Source organism: Molossus molossus, unplaced genomic scaffold (genome assembly GCF_014108415.1).
Source record: "Molossus molossus isolate mMolMol1 unplaced genomic scaffold, mMolMol1.p scaffold_m16_p_3, whole genome shotgun sequence".
Classification (NCBI taxonomy): Eukaryota; Metazoa; Chordata; class Mammalia; order Chiroptera; family Molossidae; genus Molossus; species Molossus molossus.
The window spans coordinates 32,242,589-32,268,746 of NW_023425366.1; the positions used below are offsets into that span (position 1 = coordinate 32,242,589).

General features: G+C 41.8%; 1 protein-coding gene across 1 annotated transcript in view; it reads left to right on the forward strand.

Moving 5' to 3' along the window:
* The window catches only part of SEMA5A (semaphorin 5A), a 428,940-nt gene that overhangs the window by 312,329 nt on the left and 90,453 nt on the right, over positions 1-26,158 (forward strand). The window contains exon 11 of the mRNA XM_036280207.1: positions 5,945-6,149. Coding sequence (XP_036136100.1) covers positions 5,945-6,149 — 205 coding nt within the window. The remainder of the gene's footprint in view (positions 1-5,944; positions 6,150-26,158) is intronic.

Consider the following 26,158-nt stretch of genomic DNA (forward strand, 5'->3'; position numbering starts at 1 on the left):
TATCTTCTCATCGTTTGGAAGCTGGAAGTCTGTGAGCAGGGTTCTGGCCGGTCCTGCTTCTGGCGAGAGCTGTCTCCTGAGCCTGTGGACAGCCCCCTTCTCGCCCTGTCCTTAGGTGGCCTATCTTCAGTGCCCTGGAGAGACACTGAACCCACAGGGTCAGAATCCCTCACTTGGGTCCTCCTTGGAGGGCCCATCTGCACAGATACCCACACTGGTGCTTAGGGCTTCAACATAAGGAACGTGGGGAGACACAGACCTTCATGTCCTAACAGCAGGCTTCCCGTAAGGGCCTCTCTTCTGACCAAAACTGTCATTTGCTCATCTTCCTCTCCTCCCCGTGGGTGTATGTTCAGTGCCACCCAGTTCTAGATGGCACTCAGTGCTGCGCTGTGGCATCTCACATGCTAGCGGCAGTGTCTGACCCCTCCAGCTTCTGCAGGGCAGGCGATCCTGCCAAGGACACCGGGGACGTGACTGAGCTGGAACCCCACGCAGGTCCTCAGGTGCAGCGCCCATCCTCTTCCCACTGAAGGACCGTCAGTCACCCTAATGGTGTATCCCGGCCTCTGAACTCTAGTTGGTTTAGTCATCCCAACACATACAGGCTTTGGCTTTGACAAAACTGGGAGTATGGGAACGTTCAGCTGTCTTGCACTTTACTTGGACTTGGGCAGGGACTGTTCAATTTTAATTGTTTTGAAACAGTATTTAAAAAAAAAAAAAGAATTGGATTGAGGATAATAAAGGTGGTTTACACATCCTCTTCACCATTTACTGTTTTACTTGGACAATTTATTTAGCATCTTTCATCTTATATTTTCATCAATAAAATGAGGAAGGAGCAAAACAGATGCACAAGCATACATATTTTAGGAGTCAATTGTGATAATATCAATTAATGTGCTTTGTTTACGGTATAATGTTTTATAAGTCAGGAAATTGAGGGATCCAATTTATATTGATTGTCCCAGGCTTGCTATTGAGAACGTTTAGTTTTGGACAGAGAAATTCCTTTTGTGGGTCAGGTGAGCTCACCTTTGAGGGGGACCAAACATGTGGTAGTTTCTTTTCCTGACAACATATATGATTTTTGTGGTTATTAACCCAACACTGACTCATGGCCTGTTCGTTGAGTCTCTTTATCTAAATCCCACCCATGTCTTTATAAAAGAAGGCCCTTTGTAAAATCTTGATGGTGAAATACACCATTCCCTTTAAGAAAGTCCATTGTAATTTCTGAAGATTAAAAAATTTTAATAAAGATACTTACTATATTTATAACATACTTTTCATTCTTGATGCTACTATTGCAAAAGTCTTCAAATAGAACAGACTTAATAAACTGTGAAGCTTTACCGCCTCAGGCAATGGGTAACTTTTAGCTCTTTCATCTGGATATATTTGTAGCCCACAGCAAATCTGATCATTTGCTAAGGCCATGGACATGTGGTTTTATAAAGCCCTTGTCACACTGAAGGGCTTAGTCACGTCTGAGATGGGAGGAGGTCCAGGCTTCAGTGTAATAACTGAAGCTGTAGGCACCTGGTTCACTTCTGGTAGGAAGCTGGGTTAGCTGAGCTTGTCTTCTTTGGGTAGAAGTTAAGATTTGTGGGAACCTAAAGTTATAGAGTATGGTTGTTCTTTGTATAAATCCTAGTACAGATAGGGTCCAAGTGTTTTCTTTTGGTTTACCTTGTGTGGAATCGTGCTAGCTTAGGCATTCCTACTGACATTCCTGGAACCATCTAGGCTGGCATAGAGTGAAATAGGTTTTGAACTTAGAATTCCTGTACTAGTCATGCATAAAGGGCCTTATGTTTGTAGTAACCAACATTGAGAAGTGGTTAGTTTCTGTCTGTTTTTAATTCTTGTTTATCTACCAACATTTGGAATTGTATGCGGCACTTTCGTATTAGAAGTAGCTATTAATTAGAGGAACAGAAACATGATTCAAGTTCAGGAAGAAGTATGGATTAGGAGGATATTGCATAATCTTTCAAGGTTTAATATAGAGATCTCAATAGAAAATGATAATGAATCCACAGAAACTATCGATTTACACTCTGGAAACCACGGTAGGGGATGCTGTAGAATCCTGCCCTGTGCGAGGCTCTGGTCCCCAAAGTCACCCAGACCCATTTCCTAACGGGGAACAGTATCCAGACCTAGTGACTCAGCTGCGGTTGTACAGACTGGAATTTTCTGTGCAGTTCTGATTTCCACCAATCAGAAATGATGGAGCTGAAATGAATAATGCACCCTTAAAGGTGCCAACTAGATGAGGAGGCTGTGTTGGAGGACTACATGAAGGGACTTGGCCATGTCATCAAGACCCTTTGATACATGGTGCACATTTGTAGCAAGACGGGGGACAGGTTATTATGAAATCGGGCATCCTCAGCATGAAGCTAGGTGCTTGGACTTACCCACCCAGCGCCTGCAAGTTAGAATGAGGATTAATCTGTTGTCCTTTAAAAAAATAAAGACAAATGCAAGTATCATATTTTAAAATTAGAATTATTGACCTTATTACTTTCAGAGATGTTAGCACAACCACCATTATGGGTTATGAGTCACATGAGGACAATAACTGTGTTTTTGTTATTTCCATTGTTTTCCTTTTGCACAGAGTCCCAGGGTGTCAAACAGATACTAGGGGAGTCCTGTCTATAAGGCAGAGAATATAACTAGAGATTCTCTATAACTACATAATCTGCAGCTCAGTACAGAGCTTGCTAGGTTATGTATGATCAATACATATATATTGTTGATTTTTTTTTTATTGTTAATTCTCACCCAAGGATATTTTTCCATTGAATTTTAGAGAGAGTGGAAGGGAGAGAGAGAGAGAGAGACAGCGATGTGATATAGACACATCAATTGGTTGCCTCCTGCATGACCCTGACCAGGGCAGGGGATCAAACCTGCAACCCAGGTACCTGTTCTTGACCTGAATAGAACCTGGATCCTTTGGTCCAAGGGCCGATGCTCTAACTGCTGAGACAAACCAGCCAGGGCCATATATACTATTAATTTAAATAGCTCTCAAATATTTGAAAAGGAATCCTTGGGCAAGATACTCATTATAGACGGAAAAAGAAACAGAGACAATATAGAGTGTAGTTCAAAACCAGTTCTTATATAACAATTTTGTCACCCAGCTCTAGAGTGTGGGAGATTTTCCTATCCCTCCAAGCAATTCTTTAACACCCTCTGGGTGTCCTACAATCCAACTCAATTCTACATTATTTACCTGGAGATAACATCAGACCTCATAGGTAGGCTCCTCTGTCCCCAATTCGGATACCGATCTCAAGTCCAGGTCTTCAGCCTTGCTACTGACTAATGCTCTATAGATAGGAGGTTTCAGAACCCCCTCCTCGGGTTCCATTAATTTCCCAGGACTAGATTGCCCATTTATTATAAAAGACGTAACTCGGGAACGGCCAGGTGGAGGAGATGCACAGGGCAAAGTGTGGGGAAGGGTGCAAAGTGGCCATGCCCTCTCCTAGCACCGCCACCTGTCCATCAACCTGAAGCTTTGTGAACCTCGTCCTTTTGGGATGTTATGGAGGTTTCATTACATGGGTTGAATTGATTAAATCATCAGCCATTGACGATTAAAATCAACCTCCAGCTCCTCTTCCCTCCCAGGAGGGGGTGATGGGACTGGAAGGTTCCCGGCCTCCAATCATGGTTGTTTCCTCTGGCAACCAGCCCCTATCCTTAGGTGCTGTCCAAAAGTCACCTCATTAACAGAACAAAAGACACCTTGATGCCTGTCATCACTTAGGAAATTCCTAAGGTTTTAGGAGCTCTGTGCCAGAAACAGGAAGACCAAATGTATTTTAATTATTATAAATCACTTTATCAGAAGGCAATGACTTGAGTAAGATCTGGGGTCCGGGAGTAAAATCAACAAGGGGTGCACAGAGGCCTCCGGTCTCCCAGATTTCCAGATGCCTCAGGAGCGAGAGCTCCTCACGTTCTTGTCCTCAGATTTTTATCATGCCAATCTTTAAAAAAACACTATGCAAACAGGACCTGTGTGCAAAACCTCACCCAACAGGCAGATAACATTGCTATCTATACCTTAAGTACTGCCATTGATTTAGGAAGAGTAAACACCAAACAAAGTCACTCTCAAGACTGGAACTCACCTGGATAGACTTCAGACCAAGTCTGGTAGAGCTGTCTTATATTTTGCAATATACTAGTTACCAGGCAATGTCCCTGTCCTCCAAGTGTTACTACTACATGTGATAATGATCTAAAAATCTCCTAGCACAGTCCCTCTGGCTCAGTAACAACTGCTAGTGTATTCACCCACTAATTCCTTTCTTCCTTTATTCATTATTTCCCTCTGGCCACTGCAGCTCAATGGACCATAGAGTTGCTGTTTTGATACAACACGGATGCATTGACCACTAAATGGTGTGCCTGGCACACTGTCTCATGCCTTGGTATTTGCAAGCACTTGCAATTAATTTACAAATTATCTATAATGGTTATTTCTGGTGGTCTCACAGAGACCTGTGAAGTGAGCACAGTGTTTTTCTAGCCACTTTATAGGCAGATGCAGAGGCTGAGAAACAATGTATCACCTGAGACCACATGGTTACTGGGGGGCCAAGCTGAGTCCTTCACCTGACCGCATGTGGTCCCCTGGCACACGAGGTAGCCCTGCAAGGATGTGGCTTTAAGTTAAGCACTGGACCAGACTCAGAATGTATTTAATTCCAAGATTCTCTAATTCTACAGTCAGCTACAAAAATATCATCTGCTTAAAAAAAAAAAAAAAAAAAAAAGAAGAAGAAGAAGAAGAAGAAGAAAGCGCCAGTTCCATATTACACTTTGCACCTCTAACCTGTTCTAAAACCCAGTTTTAGAAATGGTATGTTATAAATGGTAGTTCCAGATGGCATGCTCAGGGAAGTTTATTTTCATCAAACTGACTTATGTGAAGTTCTGCTGTGGATCAGTCTTTATTGGTACTAGGGTTTAAAGTTTATGAAGAAAAGAGAATGGTCAGGGGTAATATTCTGATTCCGTGCTCTGTCCCGGGAAAGCTTTGCTCTCTTTTTACCCCCTTTTTATCTCAGCCTTACCAAAAATCCATCCTACGTAATACCTCCCAGCCTCTTCATAACTCATTTCTGAATTTAATTCTCAGCAATTTTTAGGCCTATTTTTTCTCCCTGTATAGTCTAGATTCATCTTTATATATTTTCGCAATCTGTAGTCCTCTTTCTTTACTTCCTTCTTCCTTTTCTTCCTTCACACTCTTCTCTCTCCCCACCACCCTCCCTCTCACTTCTTTTATCTCTTTATTTTCTCTCATTTTGCAAATTCGCCATGTTATTTCTCATCTTACTAGATTCTAAACACATTTTTTTTGTGTGTTTCAAAACTCTTGGCATATGAGCACAAAGCATTAAGGCTAGCACAGTGTTCTTGTAGCCCATGAGAAAGATATTAGAATGATATTGCACAATTTTCAGATTACAGTCGCCTAAGTCCATCTCCATGGAATCTGTATCTTGCTTATAGACCCACTGCTCCAATAAGAAAGCTAATAAATCTGCATGATGTATTTGATTGCTGCATTTTTAGTTGAGTACCTGCTTTGTCAGACAGATAGAAGGGGGCTCAGCAGGCGATGTGGAGTTTTTATGCATATGCTGTGCATATTAAAGTTAGTAGTGCTTCATTTATTCTTTTCAACGTCTGATAATCCATCTGTGATGAAGTTGAGAGACTCCTCAAATACAAATTCAAATCGAGAATGAGAGGTGCTAAGGGTGGGGACTTCAGGGACAAAGGAGAAGTGGGCATGTTTGCAGTTCAGTTCCTCGGTTTCTACACCAGCCTCCTGCTGGGTGGCCAGGACCAGTGGGTGTCTAGGTGGCTGGTTCCAGCAATGGCCTGTTTTCCCTTGCAGTGCGGCACGGTGGACCAGGGGATGTACGTGAACCTGACAGAGAGGAACCTGCAGGATGCTCAGAAGTTCATACTGATGCACGAGGTGGTGCAGCCGGTGACTGCAGTGCCCTCCTTCATGGAGGACAACAGCCGCTTTTCCCACCTGGCCGTCGACCTGGTGCAGGGCAGGGACGCCCTCATCCACACCATCTACTTGGCCACAGGTAGGGGCTCTCCCTTCTCTTCCTTCCTCACCCTCTGTACTTTTTTTGAGAAATGTTAATTTTTCTTTTTTTTTTTCACATTAGTCATAGTTTTACTTGGAAAAACAATGCTGATTTTGTACCTTACTGTTCCTTAACTTCCAATAAAATAACTCTTCTTTTGGGCAAATTTAAATTTGGATAATTTGAGACAATAGAATTTGTTAGAGGACTTTGCTGTGTGAAACATTATCCTAGAGCAGTGGTCCTCCACCTTCCTAATGCTGTGACCCTTTAATACAGTTCCTCATGTTGTGGTGACCCCCAACCATAAAATTATTTTCATTGCTACTTCATAACTGTAATTTTGCTACTGTTATATCTTAGGCAACCCCTGTGAAAGGGTTGTTCGATCCCCAAAGGGGTCGCGACCCACAGGTTGAGAACTGCTGCCCTAGAGGCTTCTATTCTCATGGGGACAGCAGGCCACAAGCCAAGTACTAAGGAAACGTGGGAGAAGTGATGATACGTTCGTGCAGTGGAGGTGAATACAGGACATGGCAGTGAGAGCCAGGGAGGCTCCTGACACTGGTGGGCAGAGGCTTCTCCCAGGAGGTGACATTCCAACTGAGACCTGACTGAGTGGGAAGAGCTGGCTTTGCAGGGGCCAAATGCAGGAGTGGTCTGCTGCGGGCAGTGCCACCATGTGGCCAGGTAAGGTTATGGCAAGGATGTGACCATCATACCACCCAAGGGGCCCGGTGCCTCTGAATCATTCTGAAGGAGCTGGGAGGGAAGGGCAGGAGCATGGAGGAAGCTCAATGAAACAGCTGCTCTGAGCGAGCTTCTAGAAGCTATTCTGTGAGGCTGGTAGAGGATCGATGTGGTTACCACCCGTGACAGTGTCTGCCTTGCTTGGTCATGAGCGTATGATGGAACCACATCTTAATTTCTGCCATTTTTATCCTTGTTGACCCTCCGGATGTTTGGCATGTGGTAGATTGTGGAATTATTGAACTGGACATTCCAATAGTTTTCCTAGTTTCTCTTCATAAATGTTCTGATGGATGGCACAGATGAAAGCATATGGAAGGCTAGTAGCTGTTGATTTCTTCATCAGTACCTGGGAGGGAGGTGGCACATGGGGGATGGGCTGGTCCTGAGCAGGCCTGGGCAAGTCAGTGCAGCACAGCCTGAGGCCTCAGCCTAAGAATCCTGACCTGTTCCACATCCAAGGCCATGAGAAGGTGAGCTTCAGAATGATTTCTAATGGGCCTCTCCCTCTACTCTAATTTTGACTAGTTTTTAGTTCAGTCTGCCGTAACAAAATACCACAGACTGGGTGGCCTGAACATCAGAAATCTATTTTTCACAGTTCTGAAGGCTGGAAGTCCAAGGTCCCGGTGCCAGCCGATTTGTTTCCTGGTGACGGCCCTCCTCCTGGTTGACAGATGGCCATCTTCTTGCTGTGCCCTCATGTGGTGGGGGCAGATCATCTCTCCCATGTCCCTTCTTATAAGGGCACTAATCCTATTCATGAGGGCTCCACCCTCATGACCTAATTATCTCCCCAAAGGCCCACTTCCAAACAGCACTGCTTTGAAGACCAGGGCTTCAACATGAATTTTGGAAAGACATACATTTAGTCTGTGGCAGTGAGCAACTTGCTGTATGACTATTTAAAACTCCAGGAATGCTCACAGGAATGAAATAATGTATGATATGTTTGAACAAAATCTAAATCAAATCAAAATGGACCAACTTAGATAAATTATAGATCTGAGGTGAAATTATACTCAACATCCGTGGCATTTTAAACAGTACAGCCTTCAAGAAACTTGCTTTCCCAAGTCTGTTTGGAATGATCCCTCCCTACCGGGGATTAGCTCAGGCTGCCTAAGGTCCACCTGTTCCAGGCTGTCCACTCCTGTCCCCGGGTTTGTAGTAGTGATTCCGTAACAATACACCATGTGCCATTCAGCAAATATGTCTCACAGAGATTCATTTTTTGTTCTATGGACCTTATATTCTGCTGTTTTATTCTACTGCTTATTTACAGATTGAATTATGGTATGTACATGAAGATGTTGCTGACTCAAGTCACAAGTAGGAGTATGGGGGAAGATTCTGTACATAGAATATTTCTGCAGTTTCCATGTCTCATAGTTAGGTGTTTGTTAAACTCAAGGGGAAGAGGAGTTTGCAGTGGGTAGAGGTCCCTTCCAGCAGGGAATAACCATGGGTACATGGGTCCTAAAGAGAGTCCTTCTCCAAACCACACGCAGGGACTCTGGGAAGACACACAGAGATCTCCTGGCGGCCAGATAGGCAGACGGCATTGAAGTTTGTTTGACTAGAATGGTAATTCGAACTTCAGGACCTCTGTAATAATGAATGTCATGTCTCAGCCGAGTTCTGGGTCTTCTCACTGATATCTGATGGCACTGATTAATACATTTAGAAGATTTCTTTTTTAGTAAGTTTTAATTCATGGTAAAACTTACTTTTAAAGGATATAATTTTTAATGGTTAAGCATATTTGTGTCTTCTTTATTTCCAAGGTATTAAAATATAAAAATGGACTATTTAAAAGACTATCTGAAATTCTAGTCTGTTTTAACTAACCTGCAAAGAGCTGCCCAACTCCTGACAGTAGGGATCACAAAGATTAGGGATTTTGATTTTTACAATTCAAAGCACTGATGTTTGCATGGCCTTTTATTTATGTCTTGCCCCAGGAAAGTTAAATCAGAGCACCCCGGGTACAGCAAGTCCTGGACTAATGTCATTGGTTCAACGTTGTTTCATTATAATGTAGATGAGAAGAAAAAAAATCGATTCTCAGCCAGGGCCCCTGATGGTGTGGCGTTGGCACATTCTCTCCAGGTGTGCTTGGGTTTTCTCAGGTGCTCCGGTTCCTTCCCACATCCCAGAGATGTGGCCTGAGGGGAACGGGCGTTTCCCACTGTCCCAGTCTGAGGGAGTGTGGATGTGTATGAGTGGCCCTGTGGTGGAAGGGTGTCTGTTCAGGGTGGGGCCCTCCTGAGCTCCTAGAAGGGGCTTCGGCCACATTGGACGCTGAACTACAGCCAGCAGATGAGAAAAAAATTATTTCATTTGTTTTTCCTAATCTTTCTTAAATGTATATATAGCTCCGATTTATTTCAATATTTACTATTAGACGTGTTTGGGTCTCTGTTTAGAAGTTTAGTGATGTTTTTGTGACCAGAGATATGCCATAGGAACTTAGCTCTTGTTTGTTTCAGTTACCCTCGGCTAAAACTGGTTTTGTTATGTCGTTTCACTTGAAGTCTTAGTGTCCAAGAACCTATTATGGACTTTGAGGATGACTGTATAATCATCTTTTTTTATATTAAAGCTGATATTGAGCTCACATGGCTGACATCCTTCCAGTCCAATTGCACATGCTGCATCTTATCCTGAAACTGATAAATACTCAGCTGATAGACTTGCGACATTTTCAATAGCGAATGGCAAGCTAGGGTACTTCCTAACTAGATGATGCAATCTGTTCATTATGTTGGGTTTGGAAATCCAGATCTGGCGATAAGTTTATTTTCTCCCATCTTGATTTTACTAGAATAAATGTAAATTGGAGAAAACCTGTCAATGGCCATTTGAAAGTTGGTTTATTTTATTTGTCAGCATTATCTAAAGGTCAATGTGAAATAGACCTCTGTTCATAGTGCAGTTCCTGGTGCTTCGCGCAGCTCCAATGGGTTTCCCTGCTGGCAGGCACCCTGCTGAGTCCACAGCCTCTCCCTGACAGGTTCTGGGTCTGTCTCTCTCATGGGAAGTCCAGCCAGGTCTAAGCATGCTATCTGGGCCATTATCTGCGCTGATATTTTATAAATGATTTCTTTGAAGGTCTTCCCAGATCTGGAGACAAAATAGCAAGTGATAACTCCTTTAGAATATTTATGACTGGGGTTCTCTGAGTGACAGAGTCTTATGTCCAAATAGCTGCTCAGCTCCTCTCCACAAAGACAACATCACAGTGGTACTGACCATCCTGTACCTGGGGATCTCCCCCTTGCTTGCTTTGCAGAGCACCGTCTCATGGCCCCTTCCGCTACCTCTGTGCTGTTCCTCTGCTGGTTCCACAGATTCTGCCTGCCTCTCCGTGTGGCTCTGGCTCTGCCATTGCTAAGGTTGTTCTAATTCTATGTTGCCCTCCTGGAAATACCACCAGGCAAAAGCGTTTCTCCTACGGTGAAAGATATTATATTTATTGTCGCTTTGCCTCAATTTCAGTGTGTCTGTAATTGAATTTATATCTTTTCTGCACAACTCTCATGCTTCCCCGATATCCTCTCTCTTTCTTGTTCAGGCACCATGTCCTGTAGGTTTGAGCCCTCTGTCACCTCTGCCAACCCCTTACTTTATTTTTCTATAACTATTTATTTCCTTAATTTAAACTCTTACTGTTTCTAGAATACTATTTTAGACCAGTGTTTGTTCAACTTGAGCATGCATAAAACTCACCTGGAGAGCACGTGGAAATACCAGTTCTGTGCCAACCTCATGAGATGCGGGTGCAGTGCAGAGAGTTGTTCTTTCTAAGAGACTCCCAGGTGAACATCACATGGGGTATTTCTGGACCATATTCAGGTTGTGTAGTTTTAGATGAAATAATGGTATTCTGCACCTAGAACCTCTTTCTAATGACTACACCTTGCTGCTCTCTGTGGTTAAACGCTGACATCATTGGGATGCAGATATGAAATCTGTTTGGACTTGAGCTAAACAGACATGTTTACTCTTCATGTCAGTAGTTGCTGGTATGAACTGCTAACTAGTTGGCAAATGAGCTGTGACTTGATTTGAAAGCAAATGCTTTAAGATGCAGCAAGTTAATACAGAATGATTAAAATATATCAGGCTAAAAATTAGTCATATATTTTCTGTACTAGAAGTTGATGGTCTGCTCAGGGACAGGCAAAGGTTCCAGGAATGATTTCCCTGAAATAAAGGAAGAAGTGAGTCTGCAAATTTCAGGGCACACCACGTTTGAACAATATTGATTCAGAATAAATGAGCACTAGATGTAGCCAGGTTAAGTTTTTAAATTCCAAGGGTAAAGAAAGAATTATTTAGGCATTCATGAGACAGGGAATTATTTAGGCATACAGGGGAGAAAATACCAACAAATGGAAAAAAGTTAGATGGTGCCTGAATACCATCCAGCAGCATAAATCTGTGAAACACAGCCTAAAATATAATGATAAAAACTGTGTGAATTAAGAATATTCTACTCAACCAGGAATTAAAATAACAAGCAGATATTGCTCAAAACAAAAATCTTGGACAATAGAATATTAGTGATATCTTTTCCAAACACAAAACAAGACTAATCAATGGACAGATTCAGTGAAACAAATGATGGAAAAATTTGAGAAAGAAAGGGGGAAAAATGGATCACTCCATACCAGATTTCAAATAAAACAAAATATATATATGAATTGGAGGAGAAGGAGTGTGACTCGGGTTAAACTCCAGGCTAATCTTTCCTTCAAAAGTACAAGCACATGGAAAATTTAGGAATATAGCAGTTGTGGTTCTAACTTTAAAAACAGAAAAATTTTATTTCTAGCCAAACAAGGAAATCAGAACAAAAAAACCTCAAAAAAATAAAAAATAAATAAGTAATGAGTAATGGTAGAAGGTTGGATGGGAGCTGAGAATTCTTTTTAATTTCAGATAAAGAAAAATTAAGGTGTCTATAGAATGAGAAACAGTATGGGAAGAAACTAAGTAATAAATCTTTTTTCTCTTGAGGTACAAAGCATCTTTTGTGTGTGTGTGTGTGTAAAATATAGACATACACACACGCCCTGGCCGGTTTGGCTCAGAGGTTAGAGTGTTGGCCCACCGACCACTGAATTCAGGTTCGATTGTGGTCAAGGGCACGTACCTCGGTTGAGGTTCATCCCCGGTCCTGGTTGGGGTCATGCAGGAGACAACCAGTCAATCTCTCACATCAATATTTCTTTCTCTCTCCCTTCCACTTTATCTGAACAAAAATGGAAAAATATCCTCGGATAAGGATTAACAAATAAAAAAATAAAAAATAAAAATATAGATATACATGCATTACACAAATATACAATATTTAGTATTTAAAATTTCATGGGTGGTAGAACAATTCCAGAAAAAAAAAAGTGAACTGTCTCTTCCATAATGATAATGAAAAAAGTTTGAGAAATGCTGTTCTTGGGCATTTTCACAGAGAGAAGTTGGCAGGATCAGTACATGTGGAGGTATGTGGGGTGAGAAAAGGGGTAAGATCAAGAATGACCCCTGACTGTTTTGGGGTTGGGCAGTTGAGTGATGCTGAGAAGAGAGAAACTGAAATTTCAGTGTCAAATTCCTAGAAAAGGATTCAGCAGTGAAGACAATAGATAGACTACCTGCCCTGGAGAAGCTTATACAGTGATACCTCGGTTCTCGAACATAATTCGTTCCAGGAGGACGGTCGAGAACCAAATTGTTCGAGAACCGAAGCAATGAAACCCAATAGGAAATCATGGAAACTGGATTAATTCGTTCCAAGCCCCAGAAAATGCCTATTTACTGGCCTAATTTGTATATAATATGTAGAAAAACATAAGTCTCAACAAGAAATAAAAGTGTACAGTATGTCTAAGGGTTAAATTCAGTGTAAAGCGTGACTCTCTCCACAAAGCGTGACTCTCTCTCTGCACTCACACTGATGACGCGAGCAAGGCGCGCTGGGCCGAATGAACGCCATTCGGCTCAACTCGGCTCATCTCGGAAGTTCGAGTTCCAAATATTTGTTCGGATTCCAAGACAAAAGTTTCTCGAATCTCCTGGTCGAATACCGATTTGGTCGAAAGTCAAGGCGTTCGAGAACCGAGGTATCACTGTATTTTAAACAGAGATACAAACAAACAATAAAATAAAGTTACATTAAATGTTAGCTGGGGGGAAATAAAGCAGGAAGAAGGAATGGGGGAGGGGAGGGTTTCCATGTTAAGGACTCATTTCTGAGATCTGTTGTGTTTAATGATTTTCCAACCATAAAAGGTAAAAACTGGAATTCACCTTTAAGAACTTTAGCTTTTGGAGTGTCCCACCTTGAGCACTTTTAGTAGAGATAAGCCCTCATGGACCTTACTTTTATAAATTTTACAACTACTGATGGGGATTACACTGAGAAGGAAGTCTGAAGCAAGAAAGAGGTCCCCAAATGGGTGAGGTTCTGAGGGTCACAAGGGCTCAGAGGTCAGGAGGTGCATTCTCAATGCACGTGGGAGCCCAGAACTCAGGCCTATTCTCTTCAGCTCAGCTTTGTCGGGAGTACCGCGGAGAAACAGAACCAATGGCTCTACCCTACCGTTTCATTCATCTCTTCCAAATATATTTTTAATACAGAACACAACACTCTTCTTGCTATTTGCTACTACTGATTATTAAAATCCAGAAATCAAAAATATTCCCAAATGAGCTGGTAGACAAGACACATGGAGAATCTTCTATGTAGTCTATCTAGAACTTTCTTTTGTAATAGTGACAATTGGCAACTTGCTCCACAAAAAAAGTGAAATCCTTCCTGACCTCACCTGCCTGTGTGGTTTCTTCAGCACTGAATTCTCCTCAGGACTGCCGACTCTCTTTTCTAACGAGTGTAAGAAGCTGCTCAGGGAGGCACAGACCTCAGCAGTCCTTTGGACTAAGTACATAGGATTTGAGAAACCCTAGGAGATCCTTTTGGGCAGCAAAATTAAGTACTACCTTTCCTTTGCCATTATTAGCAATGATCTCCCTCCGTGTTTATAATCAACCACCTAAGTGTCCCAAAAAAACATTACACTGTGGAAATACTACACTGGAAAGATTGTTGTGGTCACTCCACATTCTGCCCTTCTGGGAAGAAACTGGAAACACAAACCTACTTTAGACTTGTTCCATATGTGCCTGTTTATGTAACGTGCCGGGAACAGTTTGAATGCTTACTTGATAATATTTAATGAATGTTGAGTTTAATGATTGTATAATTTCAGTGAATAATTACAAGGTAGGAAAATCTGTTACCTGGTGTTATGGATTAAATTGTGTCCCCTCCCCCCAAAAGATAGGTTGAAGTCCTAATATGCTAGTATCTCAGTGATATTGTTTAGAAATAGCGTCTTCACAGATGTAATTAGTTAAGGTTAAGTTATACTGGAATAGGGTGGACCCTTAATCCAATATGAGTCATTTACTTATGAGAAGAGAAGAGAGACAGGCACAGAGGACGACGTGACAACAGCCAGGCTTGGAAAGCCATTGCCAGGAGCTTGAAGACAGAGGGGTGCCACCCAGAGCCTCAGGGGAGCAGGGCCCTGCCACCTGGGTTTCAGATCTCTGGCCTCCAGAACTGTGAGGTGATGTATTTCTGTTTCCCTAAGCCATGCGGAGTGAATGATTCTACCCCAGCAGCCGGACGCCACTCATTCACGGGTGTGCGTTTCCCCTTCGCATCGGTCCTGCAGCCGCAGTTAAAGTGTAGCCTGTCCTTTCGCTGTTCCCCTGACATAGCTCAGTGTCCAGAACTCAATAAACAGAACTAGCTCTTTAGTATTAGTTTATGTCAGGCCCAATTAGAGTGAAAATTCTGCTGTCGAAAACAAGAATATATGCCAAACCACTTAAATGGCATAAACACAACTAATTATTTTGTTTTACTAAATATAGGAATATAAATCCTTGCATTTTAATGTATTTTATTTTAACTATGTTTTCTAAATATTTTAGTAGCTTATTTCTAGTTCCCCAACCACAAAATAATATTACAAAGTTATATGCTATGAATTAGTAAATATACCAATTTACTCTAAAAGTGATGCGATTTTCTTCTCCTTTTATTTTTTTATGGAGTAGCAGCTTTTACGGTTCTCTTGGTCTGCTTTCTCTCTGCATCTTTCTTTGTTTTAGAGCCATATAAATCTTTCTACTCTCTCTTTCATGTTTCACATGATCAGTGCTAATTGAAGGTTGTCCCAAGTAGTAAAGCAGTGTGATCTTTGAACAAAAGAATTACAAACTGTTTCTCTTTACCATGTATCTTCATATAAATCTTGCCTGATGTAGGTTATGAAAGTTCCTGGAGTTTACACACAATGGTCTCCTTTTCCGGACCCACTGTTCTTCTCCTTATACAGAAACCTAGTTATTATTGTTTCTGTGTGAAATGATGATGTCCTGACCTCGAAGAGATTTTAGCCATGTCCACAGTGCCCCAGGTTTTTGTATTTTGTGAAGTCTGAATCTTTCCTTCTGCAGGGGGACATTCCAACCACTTTCCACATGAAAAGTTCCTAAGGCAAGTCTGGTGGAGAGTGCTGTTATTGGAGCAGGTAACTGAGGAACACGCTCAAGCAGTTTTAGCAGATACTTTTATCATGGGTAATTCAGTGGTCAGAAGACCCGCTTGTCTGATCATTTGATGATGACTCTGCAAATGTTATAATAAAAATTTTATTGTAGATCTTAGAGTCTCCATTCTCATCCGTTTCATTGGCTGTGGCAAATACATTAAATACATTTTGAAATTATTGTTAACACTTGTTAACTACCCCATTTTGTGCAAAATATTCATCTGTCTTAAGAGAGATTTTATCCCTATATACTTTACTCCAGCAGTTGCTGTGGTAAGATCAGCTATATTGAATATAAGGAAAAGTTTTTCCTGTGTCCAATACAGTCTGATGATTATTTTTATGCAAAAAACTTCAAGAGAGGAGATGCTACTAGTATTTGAACTTGAATAGTAAAATTCTGTGTTTTTAAAAAAATCTCTCATGATGATTATGTAATCAACTAAAGAGCAAAATAAAATTACTTTTAAAGAAATAAATTCAAGCTCTGGTGCTATAAGACCACCAATTGTATTGGTAATGAATGTGGCATCCTGCAATGTTCAGCTTATCTGATTTGTCCCCATGTAGATTCAGATCTACTGTGAGATCTCTGGCATTTATGGATACCAGAGCTGGAACTCAAATTATACCCGGAAACCTCATAAATCCCAAGTGCTAGATGATTAGGTGAAACACGCATCCCTATGTGGTCTTTTCCTTTGTTCCCTGCTTCGTTTTAAAGTTTTAATAGGCGACTTGGGCTGAGTACACATGAAAATAAAAATGCACTTAAGTTTTAGCAACTTGTGAGACAGAGGAGGTCGTGTACGATCACCAGGCAGAAGTCAGAGGTCTGACTCTCCTACAGACATTCACTGGCCAAGGAGGGTGCACGGGGGCAGGCAGCGTGAAGACACGTCTCAGGGGCCTCTCAGGGATGCTGTTGGCATTCACTGTAGTTGCGAATAAAGATGAAAATGGAGTTATCAGCGAAGATAAAGTCAAGGTGCCAATTTCAGGAAATGGTCAATGAGAGAACAAGTCCACTTCGCCCAGTATTTAAGCCCTCCAAAGATTAAGGTGAGGATGTCAGGAATGATCCCCCCTACCCCATAGGAGAATCTCTGACAAGTTGGGATGGGGTCAGCTGTAATTTTCCCCATAATTTCCTCTTCCAACTAAAAATTAAAAGAGCATCGTATGAGCCTTAAGATAAGCTGTCGTGTTTTCTTGTTCTCTGTCTTCATTTTCTGTAACCTGTACTCTGACCTCAGTTCTGTGAAGACTCCAAGTTCCAAAGAGACATTATCAGCCTGGAGCGCCCTGGTCTTCTGGTTTCCAAATGGCTTGTATTTGTTCAGACAGAGTTTACACACTGTTCTTCTAAGGACTCCGCTTCACATCACCGCCACGCTGCTCCTCCAAGTCTGCCGTGTGATTTCTTTTGTTGTTGTTGGAACATTCTCCTCACCTCAGTTCCCATCAAATGGGTACGATCACAGTCCTTACCTGGTCATAGTGTTTAATTTGGAGTAGTTTCTCTTGGTGGAGGGGAAGACTTCCTCAGATCATTTCAAGTAATGGGAGTATTGTAAGGATACATGTTTCTGCTGCCTCATTAATTGTCACCCCTCTATGCATTTCTTGATTCACTCTGCTTAGAAGGAGAATGATCTGTCTACCTAATCACCATTAGTCTGGCTGTAGAGAGGACTCCAAGCCAGACCACACCGAAGGCAGCTGGTCAGCCTGCAGAGTAGCCGTACCTGGGGCAGGGGCCCACTGGCACCGTCAGCTGCGGGTTGATACAGAGTGACATGTACCCAAAGAAGCGTCCTATTTCTGCAACAGAAGCAAGGCCGCTGACTTCAGAAGGAGATACTCAGCTTTGCAAACAATTCCACAAGGTTAAATAGTATATTCAGAGATTTATTAGTTTTGTATCATTGTGTGATATAATATAAGCAGTTTAAAACTACGTACATTTATTATTTCACAGTTCCCATGATCAGAACCCTGGGCACTGCTCAGCTGGATCATCTGCTCAGGGTCTCACCAGGTGTCAGTTGAGATGCTGGGTGGGCTGCAGTGTCATCTGAAGGCTGGACTGGTGAAGAATCTTCTTCCAAGCTCTTTCAGGTTGTTAGCAGAGGCCAGTCCCATGTTGCACCGGCTGCTGCAGTTCCTTCCCATGTTCTCTTCTCCCCATGACCCCCTACTCCATCCAGACTGCAAAGAGAGCCTTTATTCTCAGGGCTCAGACCCTCTTTTTAAGTGCTTTTACCTGATTAAACCAGGCCCACAAAAGATAATCCCACTTTGGCTAACTCAAAATGTACTTATTTGGAATCTTCATGACATCTGCTGAATCCTTTCACGGTCGTCATATAATGATGTCCCCTAATCACCTAAGTGACCACCACATTCAGGTCTGACCACTCAAGGGAAGGAGACATCATTGTGGAACTATTTTACCAATCTGTCTACCATTCGAGGTCTCTTGAATGCCCCCATCCCACACATGCTCTACCCTCTCACCGAAACCAAAACAGACACAAAACAAACAGAAAAACCTCTACATGGAAGTTTTAATTTGGAAAGTTTAACATTAAATATAAAATGCTTTTCCTTGGGGCAAGAGCTCCTCCTTTCGTTCGACCTGCCCACTGCATAGATCACTGGCTCTATGTCTGGTTATCTAGACCTGACTGAAGAGCTGTGGCCGAGTGAGGTCATTTCCCATGGGCCCCAGTGTTCCGTGAGCACACGTCTGGCTGGGAAAAATTTCTGCAATATAGAAGAAGAGGGCAAGGGGGAACTGCCAAATATCTTATGGCATTTAACAATTATTTCCCATGAATAAAAACAAATAAACAAAAAAGACTCCCTACCTGACAACAATAAAAATGTAAGGCTTGCTGTCATCTCTACTTGCACTCCGCCTGCCGTCTCTGTGCCCTCTTCCTTCTTTGTTCTGTGACCAGAGTGCGTGTTCTTTCCTGGCTGCTAGGATAAACACCTGTCAGGGAAGTCCTCCTGAAGTCACCTCTAGGCATTGAAGTGACTGTGCCTCTCCCCCAGGGGGCGCTGCCTCTCTGACACCCAGTGACTCAGGGCCCCTGGGGAGCATTCAGGATTCCTACAAGGAGACACTGACCACTGCCTAGGGCTGACATGGACCTCTGTGATGACGTTTTGTGATTCCTTGGGGAATGCAAGGAACAAGTTTAGAACTCCCCCACACCTCCACATCGCTGGTGGGCATTAGAATAATTGCTGTCAACTGGCCCACCCCAGGCATTCCCTAAACTGTTAAATCAGAAAACAAAACTCTTCCTAGCACCATAAAACCTGGAATAATTTGATTCTGTTACAATGTGTTAACAAATTGAATCTTGGCACTAGGAAAACTAAGTTCCTCTCAGATGGCCAGAATGCTGTGATCCCTTAAAAGGAAGGCTGTCTTCAGAGTAAATCTTTCTGTAATGATTTCATCTAACATTTAGGATATGGTAATGAGGGCTTTGCAAAGGTGTCAAGTTGCTTGGGCCAAAGCTGAACCACATCCGATCATAGTAGCCAAATTACCTGTAGGATTGTTTATGCCTTGGTTTTGAACGTCTACCTTTTTTATTCTTCATCTAAGCATGTTCCGCTGTCCTTGATAACTTGTGTATATGGCCCTTGCCTGGTAATAATGACGCTTTACTACTAAGCAGATTTAGCCCTTGGCCTCTAGGTAATTAAATTCTAAAGCAGACAGCCATGCACTGAAGGACTAGGAAGGAATAATTGCAGTGTCAACGATGATAATCTATATGGACTTTCTTCCAGAAGTTGTTACACAGTGGAGTGATTGGAAGAAAAAACACCCCATCATTTCTTTGCAAATAAGCCTTCTCAGAGGAGATGTTGGTAGAAAATCCCTTATTGACCAAGGAAGAGATTTGACAGACCTGTAAGAGCACTAGGGTGTGGGAGTGAGGTATGTGGATTAGTACTGTGGCTCCCACCTGCAACCCATTAGAAGAAAGGGCTTATCCCCAAATCACCCTGGTGAATTAACACAGCATGATTCCTTCCACCGGGATGCCTGGAGCCAACTGTGATTTGGGTCAGCAGCTGATGGCAGTGAGTTTTTCACTGTGCACGATGTGCAGAAGCAGTATTTATCCTTTGCAGAGATGTCAACGTCAGTTTTCTTTTAATTGGGTTCTTTCAAAAAATAGCAAAATCCCAAAGTGAGGTTAAAAAACTGTCCAAGTATCTGTTGGTTTATAATATTTCCCTCCTACTTTCCTTTTTGAAACAGAGATGGCCAAGTCGATATTTCTTAAATAGGGCATTTTATGGTCTTTAAACAGAACTCTCTTTAGAAAAATGCTGCAGAGGTCCTTATCAAGGAATCAAACAGTTTTCAGTGTTGAGCATAGGATGATGTTTCAAGTTAATGTCCTTAGGGGCAAATGCTGTTTCTACCTGATCCTATCTCATTTAAGTGTTTGATAAATAAGCATTTCTTAGGAGAAGCTGAGGATGTATCTTTTGCTAATGAGATTTTATATGAAGAATCAAAGCAGCCTGAACTTAACCAACCCCTGAAGTCAAGAAGACCTGAAATTATAATTATGTAGGCAGTTACTTTTCTAGACCGAAAAAAAATCAATGTGAAGAAAAAAAGTTCCTTTGTTTTGCATCAGCTGACCTTAGTAAGTGCTATAAAAATGCTCAGTAGATGGGTAGACGGGAAACAGAGAACCATCTGTCCATCTGTCCATCCACCCATCCTCTCAACCAGCCAGCCCCATTGTCACTATTTTAACTAACACCAAATATGAAAGAAGAAAAGAAAAAAAAAAATCTCTGAGCCATTTAAGGGCAGTCAATGCAAATTAATTAACTTTCTGTCTAAGTGAATGATTATCGTCACTTTTTGGATTTCTGGAGACTGCTAAAGCTTAACTCTGTTTGAAATTATTAAAGCATTCTGAGATTAAAACAGTGCTTAGAAGGGCAATTCGCGCTGTCTATTTTTAGTCTAACTCTTGAGTTCCAACTGAGTATAAAGAAACTGATTAGATATGTAATTTTTTTACTTGAGGAATTAAACTTGAGTGAGAGAAAGGAAAGGAAAATTTGCTCAAGAAAGATTTCTTTGTTTAACTAGAAATATGTGTGAGGCTAAAATATTAAGAGTTGTACTTCCCACTCTTAGTATTGAAAGTGATCTCTAAGATTAATTATCGGGGTGGGAGCTTCATTTAGGTTCTCACTGATATGATCATTTAATTAATTTTTAAAATCTGACCTTGACCATAGAAAATGAGCCCTGGTTCAAGTGGAAAATAGCCTCACCCACAGAGGCCTTGACTTGTCCTTGGTAAATTGGGTCTTTAAAGGCAATCTTTACAATGAGCTGCTGTTCTTGGAGTTAAAGTACAGTTTTTTTCCTCTCTGTTAGAAATTGTATTGATTACTCAGTGTTGGTATTTTTTATTTATTTTTTTAATATTAGTGGGAAACATTAATACTTCTCTGCATGGATTGAACACGAGCAAGTTGTCTTGGTTGTCAATGAATCACTGACGTGTGGTGCTTCACCGGATAGCTTTTTTCAGGACTAATCCTGCACCTCTGAGTTCTCAGATCCTGGGGCCTTCCTGGCCTTAAGCACAGAGTGCGCCAGGAAAACCAGGGTGCTGGCTGCGTGCCAGCTCACCTAGTTCTGGCTGGGCTCTGACCTCTCACCCAGTTTTGGTGACATCTCCTCTGACATCTCTGGTGACCTGTGAGCCAGCCTTTTCTTTGTGTTGGAGTTTTGTTCTGCATCCTCTGACACATTTCCACCCCAGGAATCAGGTGACTACTCATGTGCTATGTGGTTGTCCTGCGCCATCTCCAGGGACCCGCCCATTGTCCCCACTGCTGGCCCTCTGTCTCCTGCTGCCTGACTGGGACCCTCATGGGCCGTTATGGTTGGAAGATGTGTAGCTGGTGTTGGGACAGGGCTGCCCTTCAAACATTTGAATCCTAGTTAGAGAAAAACAATCAATTTTGTTAAGACTCATAATTTGCCTTCTGTGTAAGAACTTAGCTGAGATGCTGTATAGATCAAAAACAAATGTATACACAGGGAGCCACACTGGAAAGTCAGCCCCGAAGCCCCCAATCCCAGGGGTCATGGAATCTGCATCCTCAGTGTAGCCGTAGTTAGTGGCTGAATATTTCAGCTTTTCATCTCAGTAATGTGTCGCAACATAAACCTATTTCCTTGCACAGGAACATTTAATGACATGTATCACACCTGCCCATTGGATGCCAGCTTGGGCCTCCCTGCCACTTGAATTTTTAGTTTCTTACTCCAGATGTCCAATGCCTTTGGAAGTCCACTGCCCTCCCATAATTTCTGTTAATTAATTCCTGGGCTACTCAACGTCTTCTGATTGCTGTGTCTTATTCTCTTTAAACACAGTTAGAGAGAAGAGCTGAGTTTGTGTCTGACAGACTCAAACACATTCTGCACTTCCTTACCCTTGATGCCGTTTCGAGCATTGCACAAACCGTTTACCAACTGGCTCCAACCCAATACACCACACTTCCAAGGAACATTTAATCTGACATGTCCCTGCACCCTGGTCCCCAATCTCTGCTTTGGTCAGGCTACCCTCCCTCCCTCACGTGCCCTCATTTCCTTCTTTGCCTGGTAAATGCCTGCTCATTCTTCCAGGTCTAGTTGAAAAGTGTAAGCTTATTCTTCCCCATACTTTCCACAAAGATTGGTTAAGCACTTCTTTCTCTAGATCCCAGAAGCACAGGGATTTGGGACTACTGGCCTGAACTAGGAGAGTCAGAGATGCCCCCCAGAAGAGACGTATGGGAGCTGCCTCTTAGAGATAGGGCGATGTTTACCTGGTGGAGAAGGTATGGATAGATGTTCCCAGGAGAAGACACAAATTATGCAAAACCTTTAGGTATAGAAAGGCATGGATGTTCTGAAAGGTGAAGAATTTAAATTAGCTGGTGGGGGTGGAGTGAAAAGAGATGAAGATGAAAAGTAGGGGTAGGTCAGACTGAAATGTTTATCCTAATAAATGAATTCAGGATTTGGGTGCATGGACAGATTTGGATCAAAGGGGAGACACAGCTCAGTTCTGGATATGCCAAGCTGCAGTTGCATGTGTAGGTCTGACAGCTGGTTGGAAATCCTTTGAAACTAAAGGGAGAGTTTTGGGTCTGTAATAGAGACCGCAGATCAGTTTGAAGCCATAGGAATGAATATTATGCCTGAAAAACGAGTGAAAACTCTACCTACCAAATAGCTTGGTATGTGAGACAAGCAATAGTTCGTAGTCAACATAAACATGAATTAACTACTTCATAATTAGTATAATGTGGCAATTCAGAAGAAATGACAAAATAATTTTTGTATTCCATTGAGTAAAGAGCTCTCTTTTTCTTTTAAATTAATGTTGCAAAAGTACAAAAGTGCTTAGCATAGATTTTTCTCAGCCATCTGAATCCACACCTAATGGGATCAGACGCAGTATAAATTTCACCGCTGGGGGTGGGAGGGTAATCTAGACGCGGTATTCCTGCCTGGTGACTGTCATGGGAGGGCTGCCAACTCTGCCAACTGGGTGGCTGTGTTGTAATTTAGATGCAATAAATCTGAGACAAGCAATTTCCTTCTGGAGACTTGAATTGCCTCCTTTGCAGAATGATGAGAGTGAGATTTAGGCTGTGGGGTTCGATGAGAATTTTAGAGAAGATGCCCAGAGGACTCTATTAATTGCACTCTCGTTTTAAACGTAATACGGTTTTTGTTCACAGGAAGCTTCGGTGGTAAATTTCCTATAAGCATCAGCTTATGATTTAGAGGTCTGAATGGTGTTTCTGAGGTTTTCTTCGGCAAGGCAGTAGAAGATGTTGTAATAGAGTGATCTTCTCTCCTCCTGCTCCGTATGTGCAAAACCGACAGGGAGGGAGCTTGCTCATGTTGGATAAAATGTGAGACGGCTTGCAATCTATCCATAAGTTAAAGTAGCAAGAAAATAATAATAAGATTTTTACATAGTGAACCCTGTGTGCTAGGCACCATCCAAGCCTTTTGCATTTTTGCATAAATAAATTCCTTGCAGGGCCCTGGACCTGTGAGCTGTGCCCCAGGGTGAGGAAGACACAGAGACATTAGTGACCTGGAGTCGGGAGTCTAACCAAGGCCATCAGACTTCAGGTCCACACACTGAACCATGTGCTCTGCTTGAACACCTCCTGTGTGCCAGGAACCCTCTAGACTCTAGTGAGACCACAGTGAACAAGACAGGCTATGGCCCCCAGCACCTGACTCCCTGGAGCCAAAAGCCAGGATGCGGGAAAATGGTTTAAAATAATACCTGAAGTAAAAGAATGTTGCACGTAATTTGTGAGTAGGATGTTTAAACTGGCTCACATATGCTTTGGGGGAAGAAAGAAGCCATTAGTTGCATCTGATAAACGGAGTTAATTAGAATCTTCTTTTCAGGCATACTGTAGCCAAAAAGACCTGTTTTTTTCTTTCAAAATGTAACGCTGAGATCCCAGTGCCAAGACCAATTTAATTCATTTGCTCAATTACAAGTTAAAAGGAAGAACTTTCATAACATATTAGCTGTCTGCTACTTTGGGGTAATGACTGGCTGAATTGATGAACTTTATATAATGATCTGTTACTATGGCAACATGCTGCCCAGTGAGTGGAAGAGGGCATTTCATCATTACCTTACGGATAATGGTTGGAACAGCAACGGATGCAAATACAAATGGTTTCCTATTGCGCTGCAATAACTCTGGGTCAATGAGACAAGCCCTAAGAACAACTCTCAGACAGTGTTGGAGGGTTAGTCCGGTGCACATTTGGAAATAAAGTAATTCAGCTTCCCAGTTTGTTGGCCTTGTGTCTGCAGTGACTCTCCAGCCCTGTTGCAGGTAACCGTTGTCAGAATTGCCACTTGTTCATTTCAGAGTTTTAATTTCTGTGCCGGATTCAGCACTTGGAAAGCTGAATAATAAGCATTCTTTTAAAACATGACAAAACTTAGAGAAACGGTAAGAGAAAAATGGAGTCGGGATTACAGATTTCACTGTCTTATGCTTTGCAAAAAGCTCTACATGTTTGTATCACACATATTTTTCTGAATGAGCTCTTTGTTTCTTGGTATGACGTTTTTCTTTTCTTACAAAACAAACATTTCTATATATCAAGTATGTTACCACTCCACCCTCTGAGTTCTTTATTGCACCTTAGAGGAAATATTTATATTTACTATGAGTTTTGGAAGTGCTTCAGGCTGTTCTTAAGAAGAATTAATTTTTCTGCATCTTTTTTCATTGCTCAGGGTTCTCAAGGTAATCAGAATTGGGGTCACTGTACACCTAAGGTATAATGACTGTCACCTTATTATTTGTTTCATTTTTAAAGCTTTAGTGAATGGCAGAAGGCCATTTGATCATCTACAAGTATGAAAAACAAAAAATTATTTAATTCACAGCGACAGTAAATGTCTTATTGAGTTGACCACATTTCTTTTTTCCCCCATCTCTCCCTCTCTCCTTCCTTCCTGCCCTTTCTTTCCTACAAACAGATTTGTATTTTTCACAAAATCTTGAATTTTGGTGAGACTGAAATTCTATAAATCCTCCAAAAAGAAATTTATTATAATCAGCAACCTTTTCCTCAGTACTTGAAAGTTCAATCTTGAGCACTCATTAGTTTTCTCTAATTTCTCCCAACGATCACCAGAGTCATTAGCCTAAAGGTCATGAGCAACAGCATCAGCTATATGAATTATTGTATAATGTTTATCAAAAGGCATCAATTCTTCACAATGTTATATGTCCCCTGTTATCCCCTGTTCTTTCCTAACCTATAACCATATGTATAGGTTATAGACATTAAATAAAATAAATGTTAATGTTTGAAAATACTAATTTGTTAATAAAGTAAATCTTATGTGGTGATCATACAAGGTAAAGGATTTGAGTCTAACATTTGATTGATAACACCTTTGCATTAGCATTTGTCATATTAAGGGAAATAGGGAAAATAATTTACAGTCTGTTTTTGAAATTGCTTTGTGCAAATTATCTGGACGACAAAATCTATTCTTATACTTCCCACTCTTGGAGTCCCTGTGCTGGTTTGCTGGGACTGCCATAATGAAGATAACTAAGTACCACAGATGAGGTGGATTAAACAACACATTTGTTTCTCATAGTCTGGAGTCTGGATATCCAAGGTCAAGGTGTCAGCAGCTGTAGTTTCTTCTGAGGCCTCCCACATTGCAGGTGCCTGTCTTCTCAGCGTGTCCTCCATGTGGGTGCCCGTCCGTATCCCAATTTCCTCTTCTTTACGGACATTGGTCACGCTGGGTTAAGGCTCACCCATATGACCTCACTTTATTTTAACTACTACTCTAAGGGCTCTGTAGCTAAGTACCACATTCTGAAGTACTAGGAATTAGAACTTAAACATATGAATTTTGAGCCTATATCAGTCCTGACTATAAGGCATATTTTCATACCAAAGGACAGACTGTTATACTTGGCCATCTCTATCAAGATGCAAAATAGAATCCTGTTAAAACCATTAAACTCATGTTAGTTAGCAAA